This window comes from Embiotoca jacksoni, unplaced genomic scaffold (assembly GCF_022577435.1).
Source record: "Embiotoca jacksoni isolate LCO1_2020_lvr unplaced genomic scaffold, fEmbJac1.0.p SCAF_19, whole genome shotgun sequence".
NCBI lineage: Eukaryota > Metazoa > Chordata > Actinopteri > Embiotocidae > Embiotoca > Embiotoca jacksoni.
Window position 1 is genome coordinate 11,096,473 of NW_027185329.1, and position 22,441 is coordinate 11,118,913.

At 40.0% G+C, this 22,441-nt stretch overlaps 1 protein-coding gene across 3 annotated transcripts in view; it reads right to left on the minus strand.

Moving 5' to 3' along the window:
- xxylt1 (xyloside xylosyltransferase 1) overlaps nt 1-22,441 on the minus strand; it is a 31,309-nt gene that overhangs the window by 6,595 nt on the left and 2,273 nt on the right. For 2 of the 3 annotated variants that reach the window (XM_069153469.1, XM_069153468.1), the window contains exons 3-4: nt 17,643-17,790; nt 9,073-9,205 (exon numbers count right to left, since the gene is read on the minus strand). In XM_069153469.1, the coding sequence (XP_069009570.1) occupies nt 9,073-9,205; nt 17,643-17,790 (281 nt within the window). Of the gene's footprint in view, nt 1-9,072; nt 9,206-17,642; nt 17,791-22,010; nt 22,067-22,441 lie in introns of all 3 variants that reach the window. The other variant, XM_069153471.1, reaches the window with a different exon arrangement.

The following is a 22,441-nucleotide window of genomic DNA, read 5'->3' on the forward strand; positions in this document are numbered from 1 at the left end:
TTCAATGAGCCGCATGAGGCTTTTGAGCTGTTCAATGAGTAATTGCACGTTACCAGGTAGTTTACTAGCCGCAGCAGCTTACAAAGTATCTGTACGCTTCCATCACAACTCTTGAGGACAATGAATAAAGGTGTGTCCAGACGGAAGGATTGGAAAGATTAAACTCACACAGTTATAAAATCAGCCAAAAGATGGGCTCGGCAGCAAATCAAAACAGGCTGTATAAATGAAACGCATATTAAGGTTTACAGCCAAAAAAAAAAGCTTATTTGTGTCTTTGGCTTCCTCAAGAAAAACTTGGCAACACAAGAAATGTTATGTCATCAACACCACCATTTCCTGTCTGAACACTGTCCTCTTGTACTTGTACACCAATAGTGAAATGCCTCTCTCACTCTATATACGTTTGGGCTGCTGTATGTTCAGAAGGCTGAGGGGCATCTGTGGTTCAGTCCACGTCTGTTGAACAAACAACACTGTGGCCAAACACAGGAAGAGAGTTGGTCCAGGAGTGTCAGAGCATGGAGTGCCAGAGGCCGGTGCCAAGTCAGCACCCTGTTCTGCCAACATACCAACTCCAAAGTAGCTAAATGACACACAGAGCCTCATTCAACACACATTGGTATGCGCAGATTTAATGCGTGTAGATACAAGGTGAGACACTTTGACATATATTAAAGAGGAACTATTTGTACGTTGACCTAAGACTGTCGTAGCAGCTGCAGCATCAAGCACAAAAAGCGTAACACTGGTACTCACAAGCATAAAAAAACCAACAAAAAAAACTAACAAACAGCCTTGCACCTGAAAAAGATGTGGTTTCTCTGCGGCGGCAGTAAACACAACACATGTTGATGACTGTATTCAGAACTGAACAAGATATTTACGGCTGATGAACAGTAATGTTAACCACCAAGGACCAGATGCGCACACTATCCAACACACACACACACACACACACACACACACACACACACACACACACACACACACACACACACACACACACACACTGGAGAGCCTCTCGGTGGAAAGCTGCCAGCTCCGCTTCAGCAGGTACACACCGCCAAGGGGGCATAAATGCGCTTCTACAGACTGCCAAAGCTCCGCCGGACTTCTTCAAAAGAAGAGGGTCTGACAGAAGCTTCTCACGGCTGGTTAGCTCTGACTAGCAGCTCTATGTCCTGTCCAAGCTGCACTCAGTGGCGGTCACCACCCCTCCACCCTCTCCCCCCGTGGTCACCTGACCATCCGTGTTACACGGCCATGTCTCCTGCAGTTTTTATTCTCTCACTCCTACATTGCATTTTTGTAAATATGGAAAGTTTTGTTAAATTGTCATAGGTATAAGTTTTGGTCTGTTGTAATAGAATACTGTATATATTCATGCCAGAAAATCTGTACAAGTCCTGTTGTGTATGTAGGTTGTTGGAAAAATGTGTTTCGGTTACGTTATAGCAAAGGATTCTTAAGGAATATGTACCGTGTTCATCCAACGTTTCTAAAACACTGGATTTCAAAGAGATGATGTAATGGCATGAACAGGACAGATCGAAGGTATCTGTGTAAAACAGAAAGGTTTCTTAACACGAACCAGATGTTCAAAGTACACAAAGCTACAGGAGAGGAGCTACACTTTTTACAACTCTACACAAGTCGATGCCACAAGTAGAGGGGTGGGATGTTTGGGTGCTGGGACAGTCCTGCGACAACCAAAACAATTAGACGGCTACCTTTTCAGCGCTGAGTGTTTGGCTGCTTGTTGAACACCTGATGTATAAGTATGCAGGAGTTCTTGAATTCATCGCGCAGCAGGGACAGATGGGGAAAAGAAGAAACGCATGGAAATAAAAGACAGGGTCAAGTGTCTAAATCTGTCATGTATGCTGCTGTGGTTTACATTTCTAGGAAATCTATGGAGACCGTTTCTTTTGGGGAAGAGAGGGTTGTGTGTGTGCTCATTTAAAGAAAGTACAAAATGCTCCTTTCCGTGCACTGACTAACAGCTGGTGCAAAGATGTTCCACTCCTACTGAATACGAGGATGAATGGGAATGTACCCTTCCCTGCATGCTTGTACACACACACACACACACACACACACACACACACACATATATATATATATATATACATACATGCACACGCCATTCGATTGAGATTATTCTTAGTACTGGCTAGGCTGGAGGAAAGCGACTGTAGATTAAATATTAATGGGGAAATGTGCTGAAACGCACGGTGATAGGGAGACAGAGGGCTGTTGCAGGGCAGTCAGTTTTGTCAGAAAATACAAAATTACCTTCGACCCGTGCTCTGCCTGCCCTCTTGGTGCACATACATGAGAAAATTTAGCAGAATGATTGTGCTTATACTCTCTCTCTCTTTCTCTGTGTGTGTGTGTGTGTGTGTGTGTGTGTGTGTGTGTGTGTGTGTGTGTGTGTGTGTGTGTGCAGTTTGATCAAATCTAGAGTTGAGCAACAGATTCTGTCACACTTTGATATTATTACTGACCCGTATTCAGCAGCTGTAGCATGTCCCCGCAGTTTTATACAATCTGCTGGCTCGGTGGCTGGGGATTTCTGGCCCCTGTGGAGCATTTCTCATTTTGACAACATACGCTGGGCCTACGTGCCCGAGGACACATCCAATGTGAGTGTGGCCCGTTTGGGAACATTTAAAAAGACTTTTCCATTCTGCTGTTTTGACATAAGAATGTATTAAGTGGAACAAATTGCATTTACTTTAGTGGCATCGTGGCCATAATGTACGACTGACACCATGCCGGTTATTAAACGTGACAGATAAGGTAATGGCAGACAGAATACACAGTGCAAATTTAGTGGAAAAATGCATTCCACAGATGATCTGAAGTAAATATTGGGCTTCAGCAGACAGTGTTAGACACATAAATGGACATCTTCAGAAGGCGCACACCTTCTGTGCAGCCAGAAAGCCCAGCTGAGGCTGGAACTTGTCAGTATTAAGACATGAGAGTATTAAGACAGCATTGGATAAATGTTTACTCTTCATTTAAGTATCGTTTCAACTTCTTATCAATCCACATTTTGAGATAAAACCAAAAGAAAAATGAGTACCTTGATTATAACACATAAGAACCACAAAAGCCAAAAGGATGATCGTGCATGTGATGAGTGTACAATGTTGTAGTTCTACGATGCAGGAGGAGACCATCAGGATGCATGGATATTTGCATTTCCTCTTATACACGTACAAAAAAAAATATAAAACTGAATCCTAAAGATCTGCAATGTACTGCTCTATAGTGTTCTGCTCACCTCCACCTGCTCGTGTTGCAGTTCTCCTTTACAACAGTCGGGGAGCCAAGAGGAAACATTTCACATGTCAGACATCCACAAATCAGAGTGTGTGGATGAATTTACCAGTGAGAGTGACTCTGACTCTGTTTAGTTTCCACAAAACCAACGACACCAATCTACATGATTGAATCATGTCAATGTGACCTTTACTATACCCCAACAAAATTGTAAATGTCAGACTCGATAGCAGTCAGAAAGACGCGTTTACAACTACCAGCTAAACTACCCACACTGCTCTCAACAACTCGTTTTCATCCACAAAAAACTTTTAAAGCCTTTTGCCACCATTGAAATACAACCTGTGTGCTGCTCTTATGTCACAGTAACTTCAGTATAAACTTTATACTCTGAGATAGTTTCTTTTGCTTCAGTTCTTAATGAACACAGTCACGTTGGTCTTGAAGATGTTCAGAAATTTGAGCGAGCGCTTCAGAATGCAGCTCTGTTCTCACACTGACCTGTTTATTGTGTTCCTTTGTACCAGTTCACTCAAACTGGATTCAAGTCAAACTAAGCATATAACCCTCTAGCATAGATCGGTGCCCCTACTCCACTACTGACAGTTCACTCCTTCTTGCTCTCCTGCCTCCAATTTTCACTGCCAACCTTTCAAGTCAAATATCTCTCTCACTCGCCAAAGAGTGAAAAGCATTAGCAGGTGACAAGGACATTCTGTACGGCCATCTCATCTGAATCTGTCCTCCACACTGTTCAGGACAAGAAACAGCATGCTGTCTGAAAGCTGTATAAAATGCTCTCGCTGACAGAGGAGAGTCTGAGGCACACAAATGAAATGTCTGGTCCTTTTCATCACAGAGTGGTTTGGTTGCTCCAATAAAAGAACATTTCAGCATTGATGGGAAAGAGTAGCCTTCAAGCAAGAAAGTAGAAAATGCTGCTGAAGATTTAAAATCAAAGTTTACAGAATCACGAAAAAGAAAAAAAAAAAAAAAAAAGCATGAAAAAAGCTGATTTACTGCATAGCTGATAAAACAGCGATTCACAAACTAGGAATGGGCCTTTCAAGCAAAACGATTACTTGATATTTGCTGGGAACTATTCAGGAAGTATTATGAAGTTCCTCAAAAAAAAAATTGACGGCTGTATATTCATCCTTTCATGTTTCTGTTTGTACTGTAGCGACTAATCTCACAGCACTTCTCCTTTTGTCCGTTTAATGGCTGTTGGCAAACAGCTCTTAGGTGCTTTACTGCCACCTTCTGGTGGTAGGAACTCATTACTGCCAGGTGCCAGTAAAAACAAAGGAAATAAGATAAGGTAGTTGTATAAACAAATTTGAAAATCATCCCAATCCCAAACTACAGTGTGCGTATTGGTGATATGACGGGCTCCACCTGGTGGTGCGCAAGGACCTTGCAGATGGCCCCAACTAATGCGCAAAGTCCTAAGAATTGTTATTTAATTTCAATTTATTACACACAACAGCTTCATTCACATCATGTTTATGGAATATTAGTTGTTAATTATTTCAAATACTTTAAAAATTAAATCGTTATGTGCTCAGCCACATGGGGTAATGTCACCATCAAAGCCAAAGTTAACTTGACGCAGTCTGACTGGGACTACTCAGTTGTTGATTTTAACAAGGGGAATGAGTGGAATTTTAAAATGGCAACCAAGTCCAAAATACAGTGGAGAGACAAGCTGGAGCTGCAGGTCAGAGAGAGAGCTTCAAGTTACAAACAGCTGTTTCTATGCATCTCCTGCTGCTGAATTTGAGTGATTTTTGTGCTCTGATTAATAAATGTTGTCTTTGATTTTCAAACAGTACCCTTATGTTGTTGTTATTTAGCCTTTTTGAACCATTCCATGGTTAAAACAGGATATACTGTTTTATAAAAGAAATCGTTGTCATCGTCTGCAAGGGGACGTGGTATTTAGGAAACTTGGTTTGGTACATAGTCTGAAAAGTTTGGGAACCTCTGTAGCGTAAGGTTTATTCAAGGAGGTTATTGTGATGGTAAAAATCCTCATTCAACAGGAACATTATATGTACCAGTTGCAAAACCTAATATTGATCAGAACAAAGACAAACAAAGATGTGTCGATGAGTGCGCTCCATAGTTCACAAAATTAGATATTTCATTTTCACCATCTTACAGCAAAAAAAAAAAAAAAAAAAAGAAAGACGTGGGATGTATCACACAAAGGAGACTCAATACGCAAAGCATAAAGAGAGTGATTTTCTTCTGGCTCATTCGAAGTGTTCGTGGCTTTGAGGCTGTAACACTTATGTAAGTGGGTCTTGCCTCCTGGGTTTTAAAACATTACAAATGCAGCTGCGGGGAAGAGACACGGGGCATTTTTTCTAATAATGAACTTTTCAGTGACAGGATGAGCTCCGAATGTGGCTGGTGGGAGGATGCGTTCTCCTGCATAATGCTCTGTCCATTAGCACCAAAACAGAGTGAAAGCTGAGAGCCCTCTCTACTCAACGCAGGAAAACACTCCAGTGGAAAGGATGCACACACGGCCTCGCAAATAGCAAGTTTCAAAAATGAAAGTATTACAAAGTCCGTTGGACACTGGCTGATAGCTAACGAGGCATTTTACAGGGATTACTAACTGGTAGCAGATCTGCTTCACAAATGTTGACTCGGGCTGATTTATATTCTGCATGAAAGAGTGAAGAGTCAATATTACGCATTTCATTTGGTGCGAAATGCTTTGAATTGTAACCAGACATTGAACTGGACATGACCAGTCAGCACTGTTTGAGCAAAAATCCTTAAAGAGGACAAGTATCCTCTGGATTTTTCAGGGATATTTTTTATTCTTATTGCAGCCAAGTTGTAGCTGCTGACTGGGTGGACAGTAATATCCTTCAGAGTCTTCATACCACTGCGATAAACACGAAAACATTCAGGCCGATCTTGGCTGGTCTGTAAACACAGACACCGAGGGCCAACAATTTGTGTGAAAGTTTCCCACCAGTGCAGCTTTGAATGCAAAGAGGCACGCTCTCCTGCCGCGCTGCAGTGTGTTTTAAACAAGTGTGTGCAGGCCCACAGGAACAACAGGAGCATGGGACTCCCAGCGTTGGTAAACCACTGAGCTGACAGAGTGGCAGTGCAGAGATACAGATCTGTGTGGAGACGCTGGAGTCAAATGGAGCCTGGCAGTAAAACTGCACCTCCACTTTTAAAATGACTGACATTATAACTTAGGCACGACTATCTTTACTGTGACGTGTTCGCTTGAATACAATTTTTTCTACTGATCACATACTTATTTCCCATCTTTGTGACTCGTGACAGGCATGTACATGCATCAAATCATAAAAACAAAACCACAGTATAACTTAGGGACGATAAATGTTAGTGTAGTTACCCATTAGCAACAGGAGATCATTCATGTAAAATAAAAATTCCCCTTACTCCGAAAAAGAGGAATTATATCTTGATTCCTTGTGCACAAGGAATCTTACAAAAAAAAATACAAGACTGATAAATATGGCTTCCAGTGAATGACATGAGAATGGTTTAAAAATAGTAAAAAAGCTAAATATGAAAGCAAACTGAGTTATGCTTATTTACGCTCTTTCTAAAATCAAACAAGTTCTGATTCATTGTTAAAGGCTCCAGAAGAAACTACCTGCCTGTGTTTATAGCAGTAAGCTATATCTCGCTCACTCTCTCGCACGCACACACACACACGCCCGCATGCACACGCATGCACACGCACACACACACGCACACGCACACACACGTCCTGTTTTGATGCTGTTCCCGGGTGGAAAACAGCGAGGTAGTCTAAACGAACCAGGGCTGTTTGTTTTGCTATCTTGGAGAGGGACGGAAAAATCTGCTGAGGAACAAAGAGCCTGAAAGTCGGAGGCCCTTGTTTACGTGCGCACGCACACAGACACACACACACCAGGTAATGAAATTTGCAATGACTGTTTCAATTGACAGATGAGGATAAAAACTTAACTATAATTCATTATCTTGATGAGCTGAAAAGTCAACATGGAAAAATAGTTTCTGATAGGAGGGCTGAAGTAGGAGAATAATGGCTATGAAAAGCTGAGGTGTGCTCATTCCCAGAACATCTTACTCAACAACCTTCCTGACTGATAAAAGAGACCTGCTGTTCCAACAGACGCAAAAGGATATCTCAACTGCACAAATGTTTTGTCCGTGTTTCACGAAATATGTCCAGCTTCTCAATAGCAGCCCACTTTTGCATGACCACTGAATGTTCTACGAAACAGCAGTCGTACCATAAATTTGCATTATTATAATTTATAAATTACCCTCAAAGATATCTCATAAAAGAATACTCTAAGCAAACAAGACCGAGCATTATCTCACCAAACAGTTGATGTCTTTGGATACTTGTGACTCTTCTGCACGCACATTAATATCAATATAACATGAATGGAATTTATTGAGGATAGAAACAATCGTCTGAGAGGACAAGCTGTTCTTTATAACTTGTTCACAGGAATGAAGACGAAAGGCGGAAGGAGTTATTCTCAAGTCCTGCAGTGCCACCATGGGACGCTGCAGTCTCAAGTCAAAAAGGATTCAACAAGTTTACTTGACTGATGTCAAGTTGACAATGAACCTGACACCGAGGGCAAATAATACAGGCACTTAGATAGAATCAGCGTGCTGCCAGAGTTTGCCAGTTTGAGGAATGAACAGATTGTTTATTTACCCCAGACACTTCTAACAAAGAGAGATGAGACACATCTGACTCACAGGATGAGAACAAAACATTTCCTGACAATAGCCGACTCTCTGCTTGGATCCTGCAAAATCCTCAATTATTTATCTGGCATGAGGGACTCAAAATAGCGTATTCATGAAAACGTCTCATCATACTGTCAGTGTTGGACAATTGACCAACTGTGCTAGCTGCTCTCATTGATCCCCGTCTTCCAGTTTACAGGGTGGGTGTGAGCAGTTTGCGGTTTCATATCTCACAAATAACGGAGGGACGTGATTACACACATCATCAGAAAGGCCAATCATCGTTTCTATTAAAAGCTGCATTACAACTTTTAAATTGTTGCTGCTAGCTGAGAAAGACAGACACCGTTTAAGTTTCTGTGAATCATCGGCATGAGAGACTTCTGATGTCCTTTCTCACTTTGAAACTGAGACAAACTAACTGTGAATATGCAAGTAAGGCCCAAAAAAATAAATCCATCTGGGGTTATACTGAGATTTAACCTATTACAGAAAAACAAAATCAGGACAAACTGAGAGAAAATTGCTTACGTGGCTGCGAACACAAATGACCGGCGTGGAGATGAGATAACAGCATTACAAAATCAATTTGATATCGAGTGATATGTTTGACATATGCACAGTTCTACCACTTCCTGACAGATGTAAGACCAGTGATCATTTCATTCATTGCACAGTGCAGAACTTCACTCTTACTTTTGGTTGGAGACAATTTTAAAACAAAGTAAGGATGTCCTCCTGCAGAGACTTCTCTCCTGACAGATGCCAACCCTTGAGCCAGTCTGAGCCAGAAAAACATGCACTGACACTGAGTGGACAGTTAAAAATAAGAGCACCACAGTGAGAGCAGCAGGGAGCCTCAGTCATGTGCACGTCAGCATCTCACAAGTCCTGACGAAGCAGTGGACTGGGTCTGCGTCAGCTGACACTCAAAGACTGCACACTCGGATTTTAGTATCCTGTTGGCCTGACAAGTTTGCATCACTAGGAGCTGATGCGTTGTGACGCACTGCCTACCTGTACACTGGTTGCATCTCTCTGGCGATGCCTATCACCGCTCCGGGAGGAAACCGGTCAAATTCTTGGAAAAAGTCCCTGATGTTGGTCTTGTATTTCAGGTCCAGGTCAAGCTGCACTATACGAGTCAGACCTAAAAGAGAAGCACAAAACACTGATGAGGCAGGGACACACTTAAAAAAAAAATATACACGATTATTCAAGAACATGTTTTAACAAGTAAAATAATAGTTGCTGATTGACAAATAGAAGCATTTTTTTTTATTTATTTTTAACCAAGTTTAATAAATGATAAAAATGAGTTCTCCATAATATATCCCAAGAAATGTACTTCTCAGTCAACTGTGCAGGTAGGATCAATTTCTGTTTCCACTAGCATGTCATGCAGCCTGAATGATCACTCTGTATTCCTGGACGGACTCTACTTTATTCACCAGAGTTATGGGAAGTAAGCAGACCCTTAAAAAGCTTAACACAATTGAATGGCTGCCCTGCAGTGGTGTATTTGACCTTTTCTTTCTGCAATGTTACTATTGACCTAAATGTAAGTGTCAATAAACTGGAGGGAGAAACGTATAAAAACTCATACTATAAAAGCACAAACAGCACATGTGGCAGCTGTGAGCGCACACACAGTCAATGAAGAACACGGCACCTTGTTGTTTGTAGATTAAATTGTAACTACAGTAACCAGGATGTTCAGGCTCTCATCTGTTCATTGTTTCAGCTTCCTATGTTTTGCTGGTTGGCATGGTGATGAAAAGATGGGAAATACTCAGGAAAGGTGCACCATTGGCGCAACATAATTACTCAACCTATGAAAACACTGACTTGCCAGCTCAGCTGAAGACGTACTGTCAGAGACAACAACCTGCAGCTTACTGGCAGTAAATATGTATGGGCTGGTTTGACAACAGCTGTTGACTGGTCCAGGTGTGTGCAGTGTGTGTTGGTATTAGTACAGCTTGTGTTGATAAACTAAAATGATGGGTCTACTTTACAATAATAAGCCAGGTTGTAATTTTTTTTTTTTTTTGCAATAAGTGACTGAGATCTTGACTTTTTATGAAAGCTTAACATATTTTAACTCTGTTTTCAGTTCATCGTTATGCTGGTGGATCTTCAGAATCCTTCAGGTACATTAAATCACCATCTTCTCCATGCACAACGTGTCTCAGTTAAAATGTTACATTTAATTCAGCTTAATACTGGTTAAAGATGCCCAGAATTATCACAGCACAAAGTGTGCAACAATACAGAGACTGTGATTTAGTTTTTCTTGTGTCATTCCTAAATTATTAGAAGGAAAACAGAGGCCACACTTAAAATGAACATAATCACTGACAAGTTCACATTATGTGCAAGCAAAGCAGATTTAATTTCATCATGTTGAATTTCTCAATTAAAAGTGTAAAACTGGCAGCATACAAGCTGCTAGGTTTGTTGCTTTAACTATCCTTATGCCAATATACCATCATTAAGTTTCCTAATGTGTACATCAATGTTGCTCAAGTCATTAGAAAACAAAACAAGAGTTTTCTTTAGTTTCATTTGATTTTAAAAACTGCATCCTTGCACATTTTGCAGGTAGTGACTGTTCAAAACATTCCATTATCAATAATTTTCAACATAATATTGAATAATATTAAACAATAGATGTCCCACGATAATTAAATTGTACCATATTATTCCTCATTATTTTAATTTGAAGGTAATTACAACAATAAGTTGTCTGAGTGGCATTCAGCTGTTACACATGTTAATTGTGTCTGTGTTATATTGTCTTGGGGTAAAAACACACAATTGAAATCCAAAGCAGGACTGATTTAAATTACAGGACAACAGCATAAATTCTAGTAAAAAAAATAAAAATAAATAAAGTTCGTCAAAGGGAATAAAGGGACTGAAATACAAAATAAAGAATTCCCCTGTAACTGTTAAAAAAAAATTATGGTTGGCTGAGAAGTATGCGCTAAAAAATATTCACGTGCCGCCTTCTCCTGTAATAAATGATGGAAAAAAGATGACTCAGCAATGCGGCAGCAACCTGTTTTCTGTGCTCTCCAAACAAGGAAGCTGCCCATCACAATGCCTTCATATACTGTGACAACAGAAAGGGGCCGGGAGCCGTAATCTCCGCGTGGTCAGCGCTGTTTGTTTGCACTAACTGGGCTCAGTTGGTGGGAGAGGAACAGGAAGAGGGCCTTCAGTTGTTACAACATGATGTGATGTGGTGGGTTTGATGTTGGACCAGTGACTCAACACAAAGGTCCTGTGGAGGTAAAAGTAGCGCTGGAGTTTTTAAATCACTGCATATTTTTATATTCGTCAGAAATGACTAATATGGTTTTTACTAAAGTTAAGATATTTTCCTACAACTGTATGTGAAATACTTCAGTGTTTTCCCCAGAACCTGGCACTGTCAGGCAGCACGTAGTCTGCTGATGCCTAATTATATCGTGTATTAAAGTGCTCCTGCCCCTGACAAAATGCTGGATTTTATCATCGTAAGAAGAACAATAACAATTTATCAGTGACTGAGCAAACGTGTCTAGTTGTTATTTTTCACTCGTGCCGGAGCTGTCGCACATCCTCAAGTGTTCCTTTTTCTTATTTCCCCTTGGGGATTAATAAAGTAACTACCTAACCTAACCTTCCTGGTACTTGAGCACGTTTTGTTTTGACATTATAAAAGAGGTTGGTTGTGGTGGCACCTTCAACAGCATCTGTCTGGCTGCATAATCTGCAGACATAAAGAGCAACAGAGTCCAAACTGTGAATGAAGCAAACTGTTTTTATAATCATTGTCATATCTCCATTTTACCAGCCACCATTTCTTACAAACATGTTTTAAATTCAAATGTAAGTGTTGATTCGGTGGTTAACCTGTTGGTGTTGTTATGCTGTGACAAAATCTACTGTTCAATAACAAATAAAATGATCATTATCAAACCACTTTGCGATAAACAGAGGGATCTGATGTTAAAGAAAGTGTGAGACATTGTAACAGCTGTCAATTTGTATTTTAGTATCTTAGGTTTGGCTGATGTTGTGCGTGTGCAGAAAACTGGATATGAGCCTGAGGAGTTGAAAGAGAGAGCTAAGAGAAGGACACAGAAGGAGATAATTTTCTTATTTGTCCCTGACCTGCATCTTTTCCTCCTAATTCACAAGGAGATATTTAAGAAGGAAAATAAGGAGAAAGGAAATGTGATTTTTTTTTTTTTTTTTAGTAAAACCTTTACATTTTCTCATTTTGTACTGTATTATTGTCCTAAATTCTGTTACCTTTGCTGCATTGATACCAATATTTGTCCCCATCAGCCAGTCATAAAAAAAGGAACTGTCTGGATGTGCGCACATAAATCAAACTTTAATCGACTTTGTACGCACATTTCATTTGTTCAGCTAATTATGTTACATTTACATTTTACAGCCCCAGTATCAGTTCATTTATTGTTTCAATTCTTGCCAATTTTTCCTGAAAAATACCTGGATTGTTTTCCAAAGAGTTGTTGTTTAAACTATCTCTAACCTGGATTTACTCTTCATCTCCTCCCAGCAGCTTGAAGAGAACTCAGATCTCTTTAATGATGGCAGATCTCAGCTGAATTCTAGGTCAAGGAAGACTCCAGGAGTCTATTGTGAAGTAGAGACTGACAGCAGGATGAACTACAGAAACAGGAGGTCAGCTTCTCTGATCGAACATAAAACTGGAGTTTTGTCTTTATTTACTGCTCTAGATAAATGGATAAATAGAAAATATGTGTTAAAACATAGGATATGGGTTAAAGTCCTTCTTGGCAAGGTGTGTGTGTTCTAAATCTAAAGCAGGAATAATGTTATTACTGTGGCTAAGAGTTCGCCCGAGGCTCTGGTCACATCAGTCTAGACCTCAACTCAGCCACAGCATCACAACAACAGCAACAGTGTTACGACATTACATTTTTTTCAGGAAGAAAGTGGGTCAACCTTATTAAGCCCCAACAGTTGTCTTGATGTGAGTACTTAGGAGCCTATCTGTAAGGGACATTGTCATCTGCTTTTACCAACATTCACTGGAAAACACCCCATTTTCTTTTTTTTGTTTTTGTAAAGGAGATAACTTGAATTTCACATTTACTTTCATCAAGTTCAAATGCATCAAGAAATTGAGGTGTTTTCTATTTGAATAAAAATTGATTACTGCAGTCAGGAAATAAAGTATAGAAAATGAAAAAACAATAAGCTTAAGACCAGAGAGTCAGTGTTTATCATTAACCAGGCAACAATAGTTACAGTGCCTCTTACCCAAATATCAATTTTCAATCAAATTTTTTCAACTGGATTATTGGACTTACTTTACTCTGTATCTGCTGGATGTGGAAGTAAACAACTGTTTTGTGTTTGCAACGTTTAAAAGAAGTCTCTGCAATATCATTTTTTTCAGCACTGCAAACAAAGTTTAAACTTGAACCAAACTGCTGGATGTTACTTGGTGCCTGTAGGATACCAATACTTCTAAAATGTTAGCTGAATGAAAATTTAAATATGTTGGCTGGAACTGTTGACCACTAAAATTAAATGATGTTGTGCACACTTTTGCCATCAATTTATTGACCACAAACAGTGTCACGGAGCGGCCCGTCACTGACTGCATGAAGAGCACTCAGACACACATAGATGCGCGCACACACACACACACACCCGCGGTTCATTCACACTCCATGCCGATTACTACGTCGGAATCCGGGAACCGTCATGGTTATTTGGCTGTCAGGAAATGATCAAGGGGTGCACCCTTGAGACATTTAGTATAACACCGCTAGCCAACTTACTGTGGGTCGACTCTCCTCCTGGACTAGTCCCGGCGTCCAGTTCAAACTGAAGGCAGCGGCCAACCAGGTGTTTAAATACGCCTTTAACGATACGCGATTGGATGACGTCTTTATGATGCGACGATCCCCGTCATTAAAAATATCGTCTTAAACATAACAGACAGGTTTATCTGGGAGCTAGTGGTTGGGCTCCATGAAGGAAAAAAATATTGTATTTTCCTGTTTTGGGTTCTGCAGCAGGCAGGCAAACTATAACCTCTGGGTGTAGAGATTGGCTGCATTGTACATTTGAGGGTAATAAATTAGCCTGATGGGAGGGTCTTAGGATATTTAAAGGGGCCTCCTTAGGATGGAGGGGGTAGTGTGGGCAGAGTTATGAAGAAGGTAACAGCCATTTTGATGAGTAACTTGTTGACTTGTACAAACTTTTTGGTCTAGAATTATTATTTTTTTTTTTTTATTATTGGTTTGCAAACATTTGTGTTGTTTGGTACTGGGTATTTACCTGTAAATATATTTTTGCCACAAATCTGCACTTTTGGGAGACACAATAAATTGCACCATCGCTACCTACGACTATGCCATTTTTTGTTTTTCTTTCTGTTTTATCGAAGGACTGAGGTTGAACCCCATCACAAACAGTAAACAGAACTGTTGCCGTGATGTCAGTGAATATAACTGAAGTGGTTTACAAGCTGATGTGCAGGACCAATGGACAGTTACCAGAAATATTTAGTTGAAGTTATTGCATCATATGGGGGTCAGTCCAGATACTGAGAGCGAAGGTTTCCATTTCTCTCTCTGCCTCTCATGGATATGTAATACTGGATCAACAAATAAATTACCAATTATAATACTTATGTCTTTTTTGTTTATTTGGTTTCTATACTTTTAGGATATTTTAGGTCATATTGATGTAGAAATATAGAAAATTCTGAAGGGTTTGCAAACTTTCAAACACTACTATTAAGTGACCTTTCAGACACACCTGAACAAATCATCAGTAGATCAAAGTAAGATGAACACAAATGGACAAACTCTGCATGCATTATTAACAGAAAAATACATTTGAAGTGTATCTGTTCTGCTTTTCACATGCACCATGTCACCAGGCTGAGTGTGAAAAAGTCCAGGGCTTCATATTCAACCCTCTTCTGGTCCACTCATCAGCTACCCTAGTCACGTTCAAACCAGGCTTGTTATTTTATATGCAATAAACCACAGGGAAGTTATTAGCCCCATGTTATTAACTCTGAATGGACGGGGTAGGAAGTATGATCATTGCAGGGGTTTTCTAAAATGAGATGAGTAGACTTCTGAAAATGCGTTTTAAGTTTCCAGTAACAAGTTTTTTTTTTAATCCATTTAATGGAAAAGATCAACTAAATTAAAAAAAAACAAACAAGAAATGTATTACAACTGTAAAAGGTATCAAAAGTTTGACCAGAGGCAAATTCAGATAGAATTTAAAGTTTACTGCAATCAGTCAGTGTGGTTTATTTTTTTTTCAAAGATAACTTTTTAGTGGAATGTTTCCCTTATTCAGACGGTGCAGTGTAGACAGAGAGGAAATGTGGGAAAAGAAAGACATGCAGTAGAGGTCGAGCCGGCTGGGAATTCAACCAGTGAAACACTGCTGATGGCAAATGATCAGAACACAAGCATCTCAGCAATGGGGTTGCTCATCAGTCACCGTTTCTGACATCAATCTGGGAGGTAATTTGAACACAACAGGTCAGCTACTGCCTCACGCCGAGTTAGTGTCTTTATCACTTTTGTAAAGCAGTTCACACATTAAAAGTGGCAATTCTACCACAGGTGGAAAACAAAGGGCGAGATGTTGTAGGAATCACTCAAGTCCCAACATGTCGAAACCTCCAGAGGGAAAAACAAAAACATGCAACACCTGTCCACTAACAAAAACAGGAACCTTATTGTTAATCAAAACTGTTTCCGTTATGCAATCTTACCCCCCCACCCCCCACCCGGGACAGATGGTGAGAAAAGAGATTTCTGTTTTTAAGGCATTTATCTTATATGACTGCTTCCGTTATGGTAAGCTTGTCATTGTTGGAATTTTAATACCACGTTCTTATTAGACACTGTCAAATATTTGACAAAGTAATCTTCCCTCAAAGTCCACTTCATAGTTTCATCCCCACATCTCATTTTCTCCATCACCAGATACGGCTTGCTCACAAGTCCATTTGGTACCATTTTTCTTTTAAGTATTTTGCCAACAAAGGTCTTTCTTACCCACAAACACATTGCGATTAGTAGTAAAAAAAAAAACAGTGGACGGCGACAGATAATAATCAGACATGACAAACACTTTAATTTTCCATATATGTAGCTCAAACCATTTCCTCTGAAATCTCCTCCAACAACCTAATTAAACTGCCTGAAATCAAAACATCTCCCACTTCACAAGTTCGTGAGAACAAAAGTGATGTTCACAAATAAAAATAGCAGCCGCAAGTGGGAGGGATGGAAGTTTGAACGTCCTCTGTGTCATTAATATGTTCCCACTGATAGACAAGTCTTTTTTTTTTTTTTTTTTTTTTTTTAAATAGTCAAATCATAGAAGGGATGGTGTAGAGGAAACTGCACCAGTGTGGGTTTTTCCCCCACACCCGCTTACCCCCACCTGCCTCTCCTAAGACTACCACCTTATGCCCTTTCTAGATGAAAGCATTCTTTAAATAGAAATGTGTGAGCACTCGGACACACAGTACAGCCGGGCGGCACACGGATAATCAATAAGTATGTTAGGGACACAACGTGAGGCACAAACAGACACACACAACTCCAGTCTAACTGCTTGTCATACAAAACCCCAAAATGCTTCTTAAGAATAGGTTTAAAATCTAGTCTGAACAACTTCACACTCTTCCACAAATTACTTTTCAGAACTGACAGCTGAATGACAACCCTGAACTCAAAAATCCCCCCCAAACAGAATCTGTTATTTAGTATCCTTTTTTTGCCTGAAGACATTGAACTCTTCTCAGAATTTTCCTCTTCTGCTCCTCAAGTGATATCATCCTTAACTGTGTAATGTGAAGAACATATTTTGATGAGCAACAAAAAAAAACCTTAAAGAAAGTGAGACGGCGCTCTGCTGTCTGCAGTACAGAGACTTCAGCTTTCATATGTGTGCCTCTGGTGACTATTCTTTGAAACCCCAAAGCCAAATGGTTTGGTTTATCTGGGGAGTGACGCCCCACGCTGCACACCCACTAAGTGAACCACAACAGCGCACAGCAGAGGAGGTCGCTGCCATCGGTCAGCGCCAACACAGGGGGCACTAATGTGGGCAGCAGTGACAGAGCACATCCTTCCCTCCTCACTCCACAGGACCTCTGCAGCGAGCCACGTGTCTGTTAGATACCTGCCCGGACTGCCTTTTCCAGCTGTGCACCAGCAGTGCCCAGTTAGAGACGTGACCACCTGAGTGAACCGTCTGCCAGATAATTGAAGCAGAATAGAGCATAATGTCATGACAAAGTGATGTAAAGAGTAGCTCTGACACAGGCTTGGATCCTGCTTCACTCGCAGTTTGGTTGACATACTGTAACGATACTGATGTATGACGCTGTTAAAGTTTTGTTTATGTGTGGGTTTTCCCTTCCAGGACTGACATTTTCCTGTTTGTGTTGTTAGATTAAAATCTGACACTACAGCTATCCTCATCTATTCTAAAATGACCAAAATCAGCAGTTTAATAACTGAGAAGTTATTAGCAGGTCTTACTTTCAGGCATGATTTTGTGCATGGCTACAGACAGGAAGAAGATGGAGTCGCTGTAGTAAGCTCCAGAGCCGGCGCTGAAATGCTTCTGCATGGCCTCCACAATGGGGAAGAGCTTCTGTGTGAGAGCCACCACGTCATGAAACAACACCTGCAGGGAAGATGAACAAAAGGGGAATCATGCAAACTGCTTTAAGCCTGGGGAGATTTGCATCTTATTGGTACATATTGTTAGTGTGAGGTTTCGGTTCTTGTAATACATTTTAAATTTGTGTTTTAGAGGCCTTGAGCTTGGCTATCACATCCACTTTGAGAAAAACCTTTTTCAAACTCATCCTCAAGTAATTATCTTTTAAAAGGACAGATACTCATTCCAAAATCATGACTACAGTATATTAAAATACCTCTAGAGCACATTGAGGTAAAAGTATGGCAACACTTGAATTAGTCTGTATTACCAAGCAATTTACAGCATGCAGCAAGATTTTGTGATAAGAACCAGGGATGCAAGAGACATTTTCCTGAACGAACATCTGGACTTTTGCAAATGTGAAGTCAACAAATAAAGAAGAGCTATAGAATCACAGTATGTAGTATAATTGATCATTTGAGTGACTCAATAATGCTATTTCAATTTCATAAGTGAAAGTTTTAGGATAGCCCTTTATACATGTTATGATTTATGCCATCAGCTGAGCCATTAAGAAAATTGTACATTATAATAATGTACATGTTTACTTCTACTTTAAAAATCTGAATATCCATTTTACTTTTCAGTTTAACTATAAACAACGTTTAATATGATGGCAGGACCCAAATCATACTGCTCTACAACCCAAATTAATATAGTACCTTACTGTGTTTAGTGCCCTAAGATGACTTGATGACTTGTGTCTCTTTGGCGCTACATAAATAAAATGTAATTGAAGCTGACAATTTCCATCATTGCCTCTCATTGCTGCTTCTTCTTATTTTTAAAATAATGTAATTATCATTAAAGTTTTCCTGCACGAGGGAAAATAAATAAGTTGGTTTGGGTATTTTCTGTTTAAGCCTGACATCAGTGAACGTGTATGTTCAGGGATTCAGACAAAATCTGGACAATATGTCTGTTGTACTATAACCACAGCGATGTGACTCGATGGGCAAACATCTCTGAAGGATCCCTGGCAGATTAAGGGAAGCTCTCAGCTGTTTGCTTTAAGCAGCGCTGTCCTGGACTACTGTTGGTAATGTGATGTAATGGCACATAAGTCACAGCTGTAGGTAGAATAAACAATGTTTCATTGATAATGCCCCTTCATTGTGACTCCAATGTAGATATTAAAATGCCATGAATTCATTATATTTTCTTAAACTCTCAAAATAACTAAATCAGACTAGGTGCTTCCTCATCATGAGAAAGTATACATTAAGAAACGTTACAAGAGATAAGACAGCAGGGAGCGACTCCTTTTTGTGTTTCTTTTACATTACAACTAAAAAAATAAAACAAATGCTCTCCTTGTTTCAATTGAGGACAACCTCAATAGATTCTAGTTAACAGTCAAACCAAAGCAAGATATGAGTAAAACCTACGGAAAAAAAAAAACATACTAGGCTTTGACACAATTATGCATTTTCCAGCAGGCGAGAAAATAAATCCTAAATACAACTTATATAGCAGGTTTATTCGAAAAGATTCTGGTAGTCATTCCAAAGACTCTTTTGTATGATTTCCTGAACAATTCATATAGAAATAAAGACAAATCATGTCAATGACTTTCCCACAATAAATGATGCAAGAAGACCTTAAGCTTAAATCTTAAGGTAATTTACATATTTCTAAAGCTGCTTTTCCACCTCATGGAACGGCCCTGCTCGACGTGACTCTACTCTTTTTTTTGTTTTTGGTTTCCATTGGACTTAAGTTGTGGATAGTACCTGGTATTTTTTTGGTATCACCTCCACTGAGGTTCCAAACAAGCCTGATGACTGGCTGGTCAGAGAGACTCGTCACTCAACCTGCCATTGTTAAATATCCAACCTACGATGGCAACCGCAGTTCTATTTTTATTCACTGGACAACTCAATTAAAAAATGTAGCTGCTGCTTTTGCAACATTTACTTTTAACGGACCTAAACCAGACGTTCACTGACCAACCAACCATAGAAATTAAGATAGGGTTTTAAAGTGGCAGCAACAGTTCACGTCATGTGGTCATGTTAAGACCCACACTTCTCCAGGACAAAGAAACAGCTGTTGATCAGGACAAGGATTGAACACTTGGTGAGCGGTTCCAATTAGGTTTGAAGAACATCACATTCTGTTTGCAGACTGTTGCCGATCCTTTTAGTTTGCATAATATGCTTCTTCTCCTTCGACACTTACTTAAGTAATATTATTAGCACAAGAACGAAACTAGCTGCACTAAGTTGACCTGAAAGGCTGGATGTGTTTGGCAGTCGTTGTGTTGCTTTTGGAAGAGATGCCAGCACTGATCAAAATGTCCTTTTATGACTTTTGTGTCCTGAAATGCTCAGCACTACTTTTCCTGACCCGAGTATAAGGGGAAAACTCTGAACTTCAAGACTATAAACACTGACATCCAGAACAATATGATTATTATTTTTTTTTTTTTTTTATACATATCCTAATCTAAACACAAAAGATGGAAGTTTAATATGCTATGCTGCCATTTTTACCTGAACTGCACTGGACAAACAAACAGAATCCAAAACCCTTCATAACATTTATTTGATCTATTTCATACGTTGATGGTGGTTTTAGTATTGACTGCAGCTTCCTGAATGACTTATTGTCTTTAGTTTACACTTGCAAGTTACAAAATATTCACATATTGCATGTAGACTTCCAAACAAAAACCCTGCCATCAGGAGCAAGAGGTTAAACTGGGAATCATATCATAACACTGCTTAATTCGTGTTCAGTCATTAGGACAGGAGGACACACTGCTCAAGAGTCCAGTGTGCTGTGTGAAGGATGGTCAGCAGAAATGAGCATGTAGCCTCTGGGTGGTGCGACTCTGCAGGCTGTTCATTGCAAATGTCAAGTGGGTCATTGAATTCGCTGCTGAGGGGAAGTAATGGAGGCTAAAATTCTTGCATAGCTGCTGTTTTATCCTCATGTTGCTTAAAATTAATAACTAAAAAGGAATGAGCCTCAAGATGAGCAGACAAGAAAGTCAACATGGTCATGCACACTGCCTCTGCCGGGCCCTGGGGAGTACCCGTCCCATCTGCAACCATGGAAGGATTCCTGTGGGTGTGTGTCTGTTTGTGCACAGCAAAAGAGGCAGTGGCCGCTGCGCTTGTGTCAGAACATCACTTCATAATTCATGATCTCAGACCACGATGTTTAAAAAGCACTGGTCTGGAATGATTCCATGAGACTGATTAAAACAGTGGGTGTACAGCCTGCAGGTACAATCCAGGCGGCATCTGAATTTATGAAGCATGGAACTTTGATTTTAAAAAGCACTTTAACTTGAGCCTAATTATAATTTCATTCTATCACTGTATAGCACATATATTAACTCAGTGATACAGGCAATATATAAGCTATATGGTAACGTGTGAGTTTCTCCCTTTTTAAATGACGTCATCGGTGATAAAGCGCTCATACTGAGGAGAGCTTTGAGAAAATTGAAGGGGTCTGAAGGTAAAGAGTTTCTCGTCGACGTATGCAACATACGCACCGTGTGCACGTAAATAAATGACGACCAAAATGTTTTACAGTGAAATATTAGCTTGTCATTACGTTGTGGTGGACACACTATGTAATGGTTAGTGTTTCTAAATGACCGCAAAACTAAATTGAAATTTCTGCACCGCTATTTCTTGTTCAAAGAATTTATCGTCCGACACCAGTACCAATACATCTACAATGAGCTGTAATATATCGTCCTGATACATTCGTCTTTCTCGCTCTAAATATTACAAAAACAAAACCCAGATCCAGTATTTAGTCACGTTCTGCAGCCTGCAGCCTGTGGGCTCAAAACGGCCAAGATGCCAAGCTGAGCAAACCTCTAACCAATCCAAAGCGGGACTGGGCTCCGCCGGAGATAACAGAGAACCAAAACATCCACACCAGATGTTTTACACCATGAGACTCTCCTGAACAAAAAGGCCCTCGTTGCTGAATATTTGCAAACAAGTTTATGATCATGTGCTCTGTGAAGGTAGACAGAAAGAGCAACAGAGACGGGGCATGATCCTCTTTATCGGCAGTAAGTGATGGGGGTCCGTTTGTCAGGTCAACACTGCCCCCATGTGTCCTAACTTTAAATAGCACCTACTGGCAACGCGTTTCTCAGTGGGAAGCTTTTTTCATTTGGCTTAAAGGTGTCAGGATAGTCAAGTCAGTACCTGTCAGATTGCTGCACAGCATCTGAACTGAGGAGCCCAATCATCTCTGTAGCTTCCTGAAACCAAGAAGAACGCCACCTTCAGTGATCAGACCTTCTCTAACAAACTCTTTTTATACTCCATACAAAATTGTAATCACCTGTTTAAGGCAACAGTATGAATGCCTTCCAGGAGAGACTGTCCATAAATGTGTGCCTTTGTACTTTAGTGTTTCTATTAAGGCCTTTCACCTCCAAAACATTGGCCGTCGCGTGTATCAGACGAAATGTAGCAAAAACTAGTTTATTTCAAACGTTCGCCAAACTATTTAAGTCCGAGGTTATGAACTGTGAAGTTTGCTGATTGTTTCCAAGTTATTTGAAAAACTTGATTTTTAAATTTGTTTGTTATACATGCATTTTTTTTTTTTTTATCCCTCATTATTTTTTTAT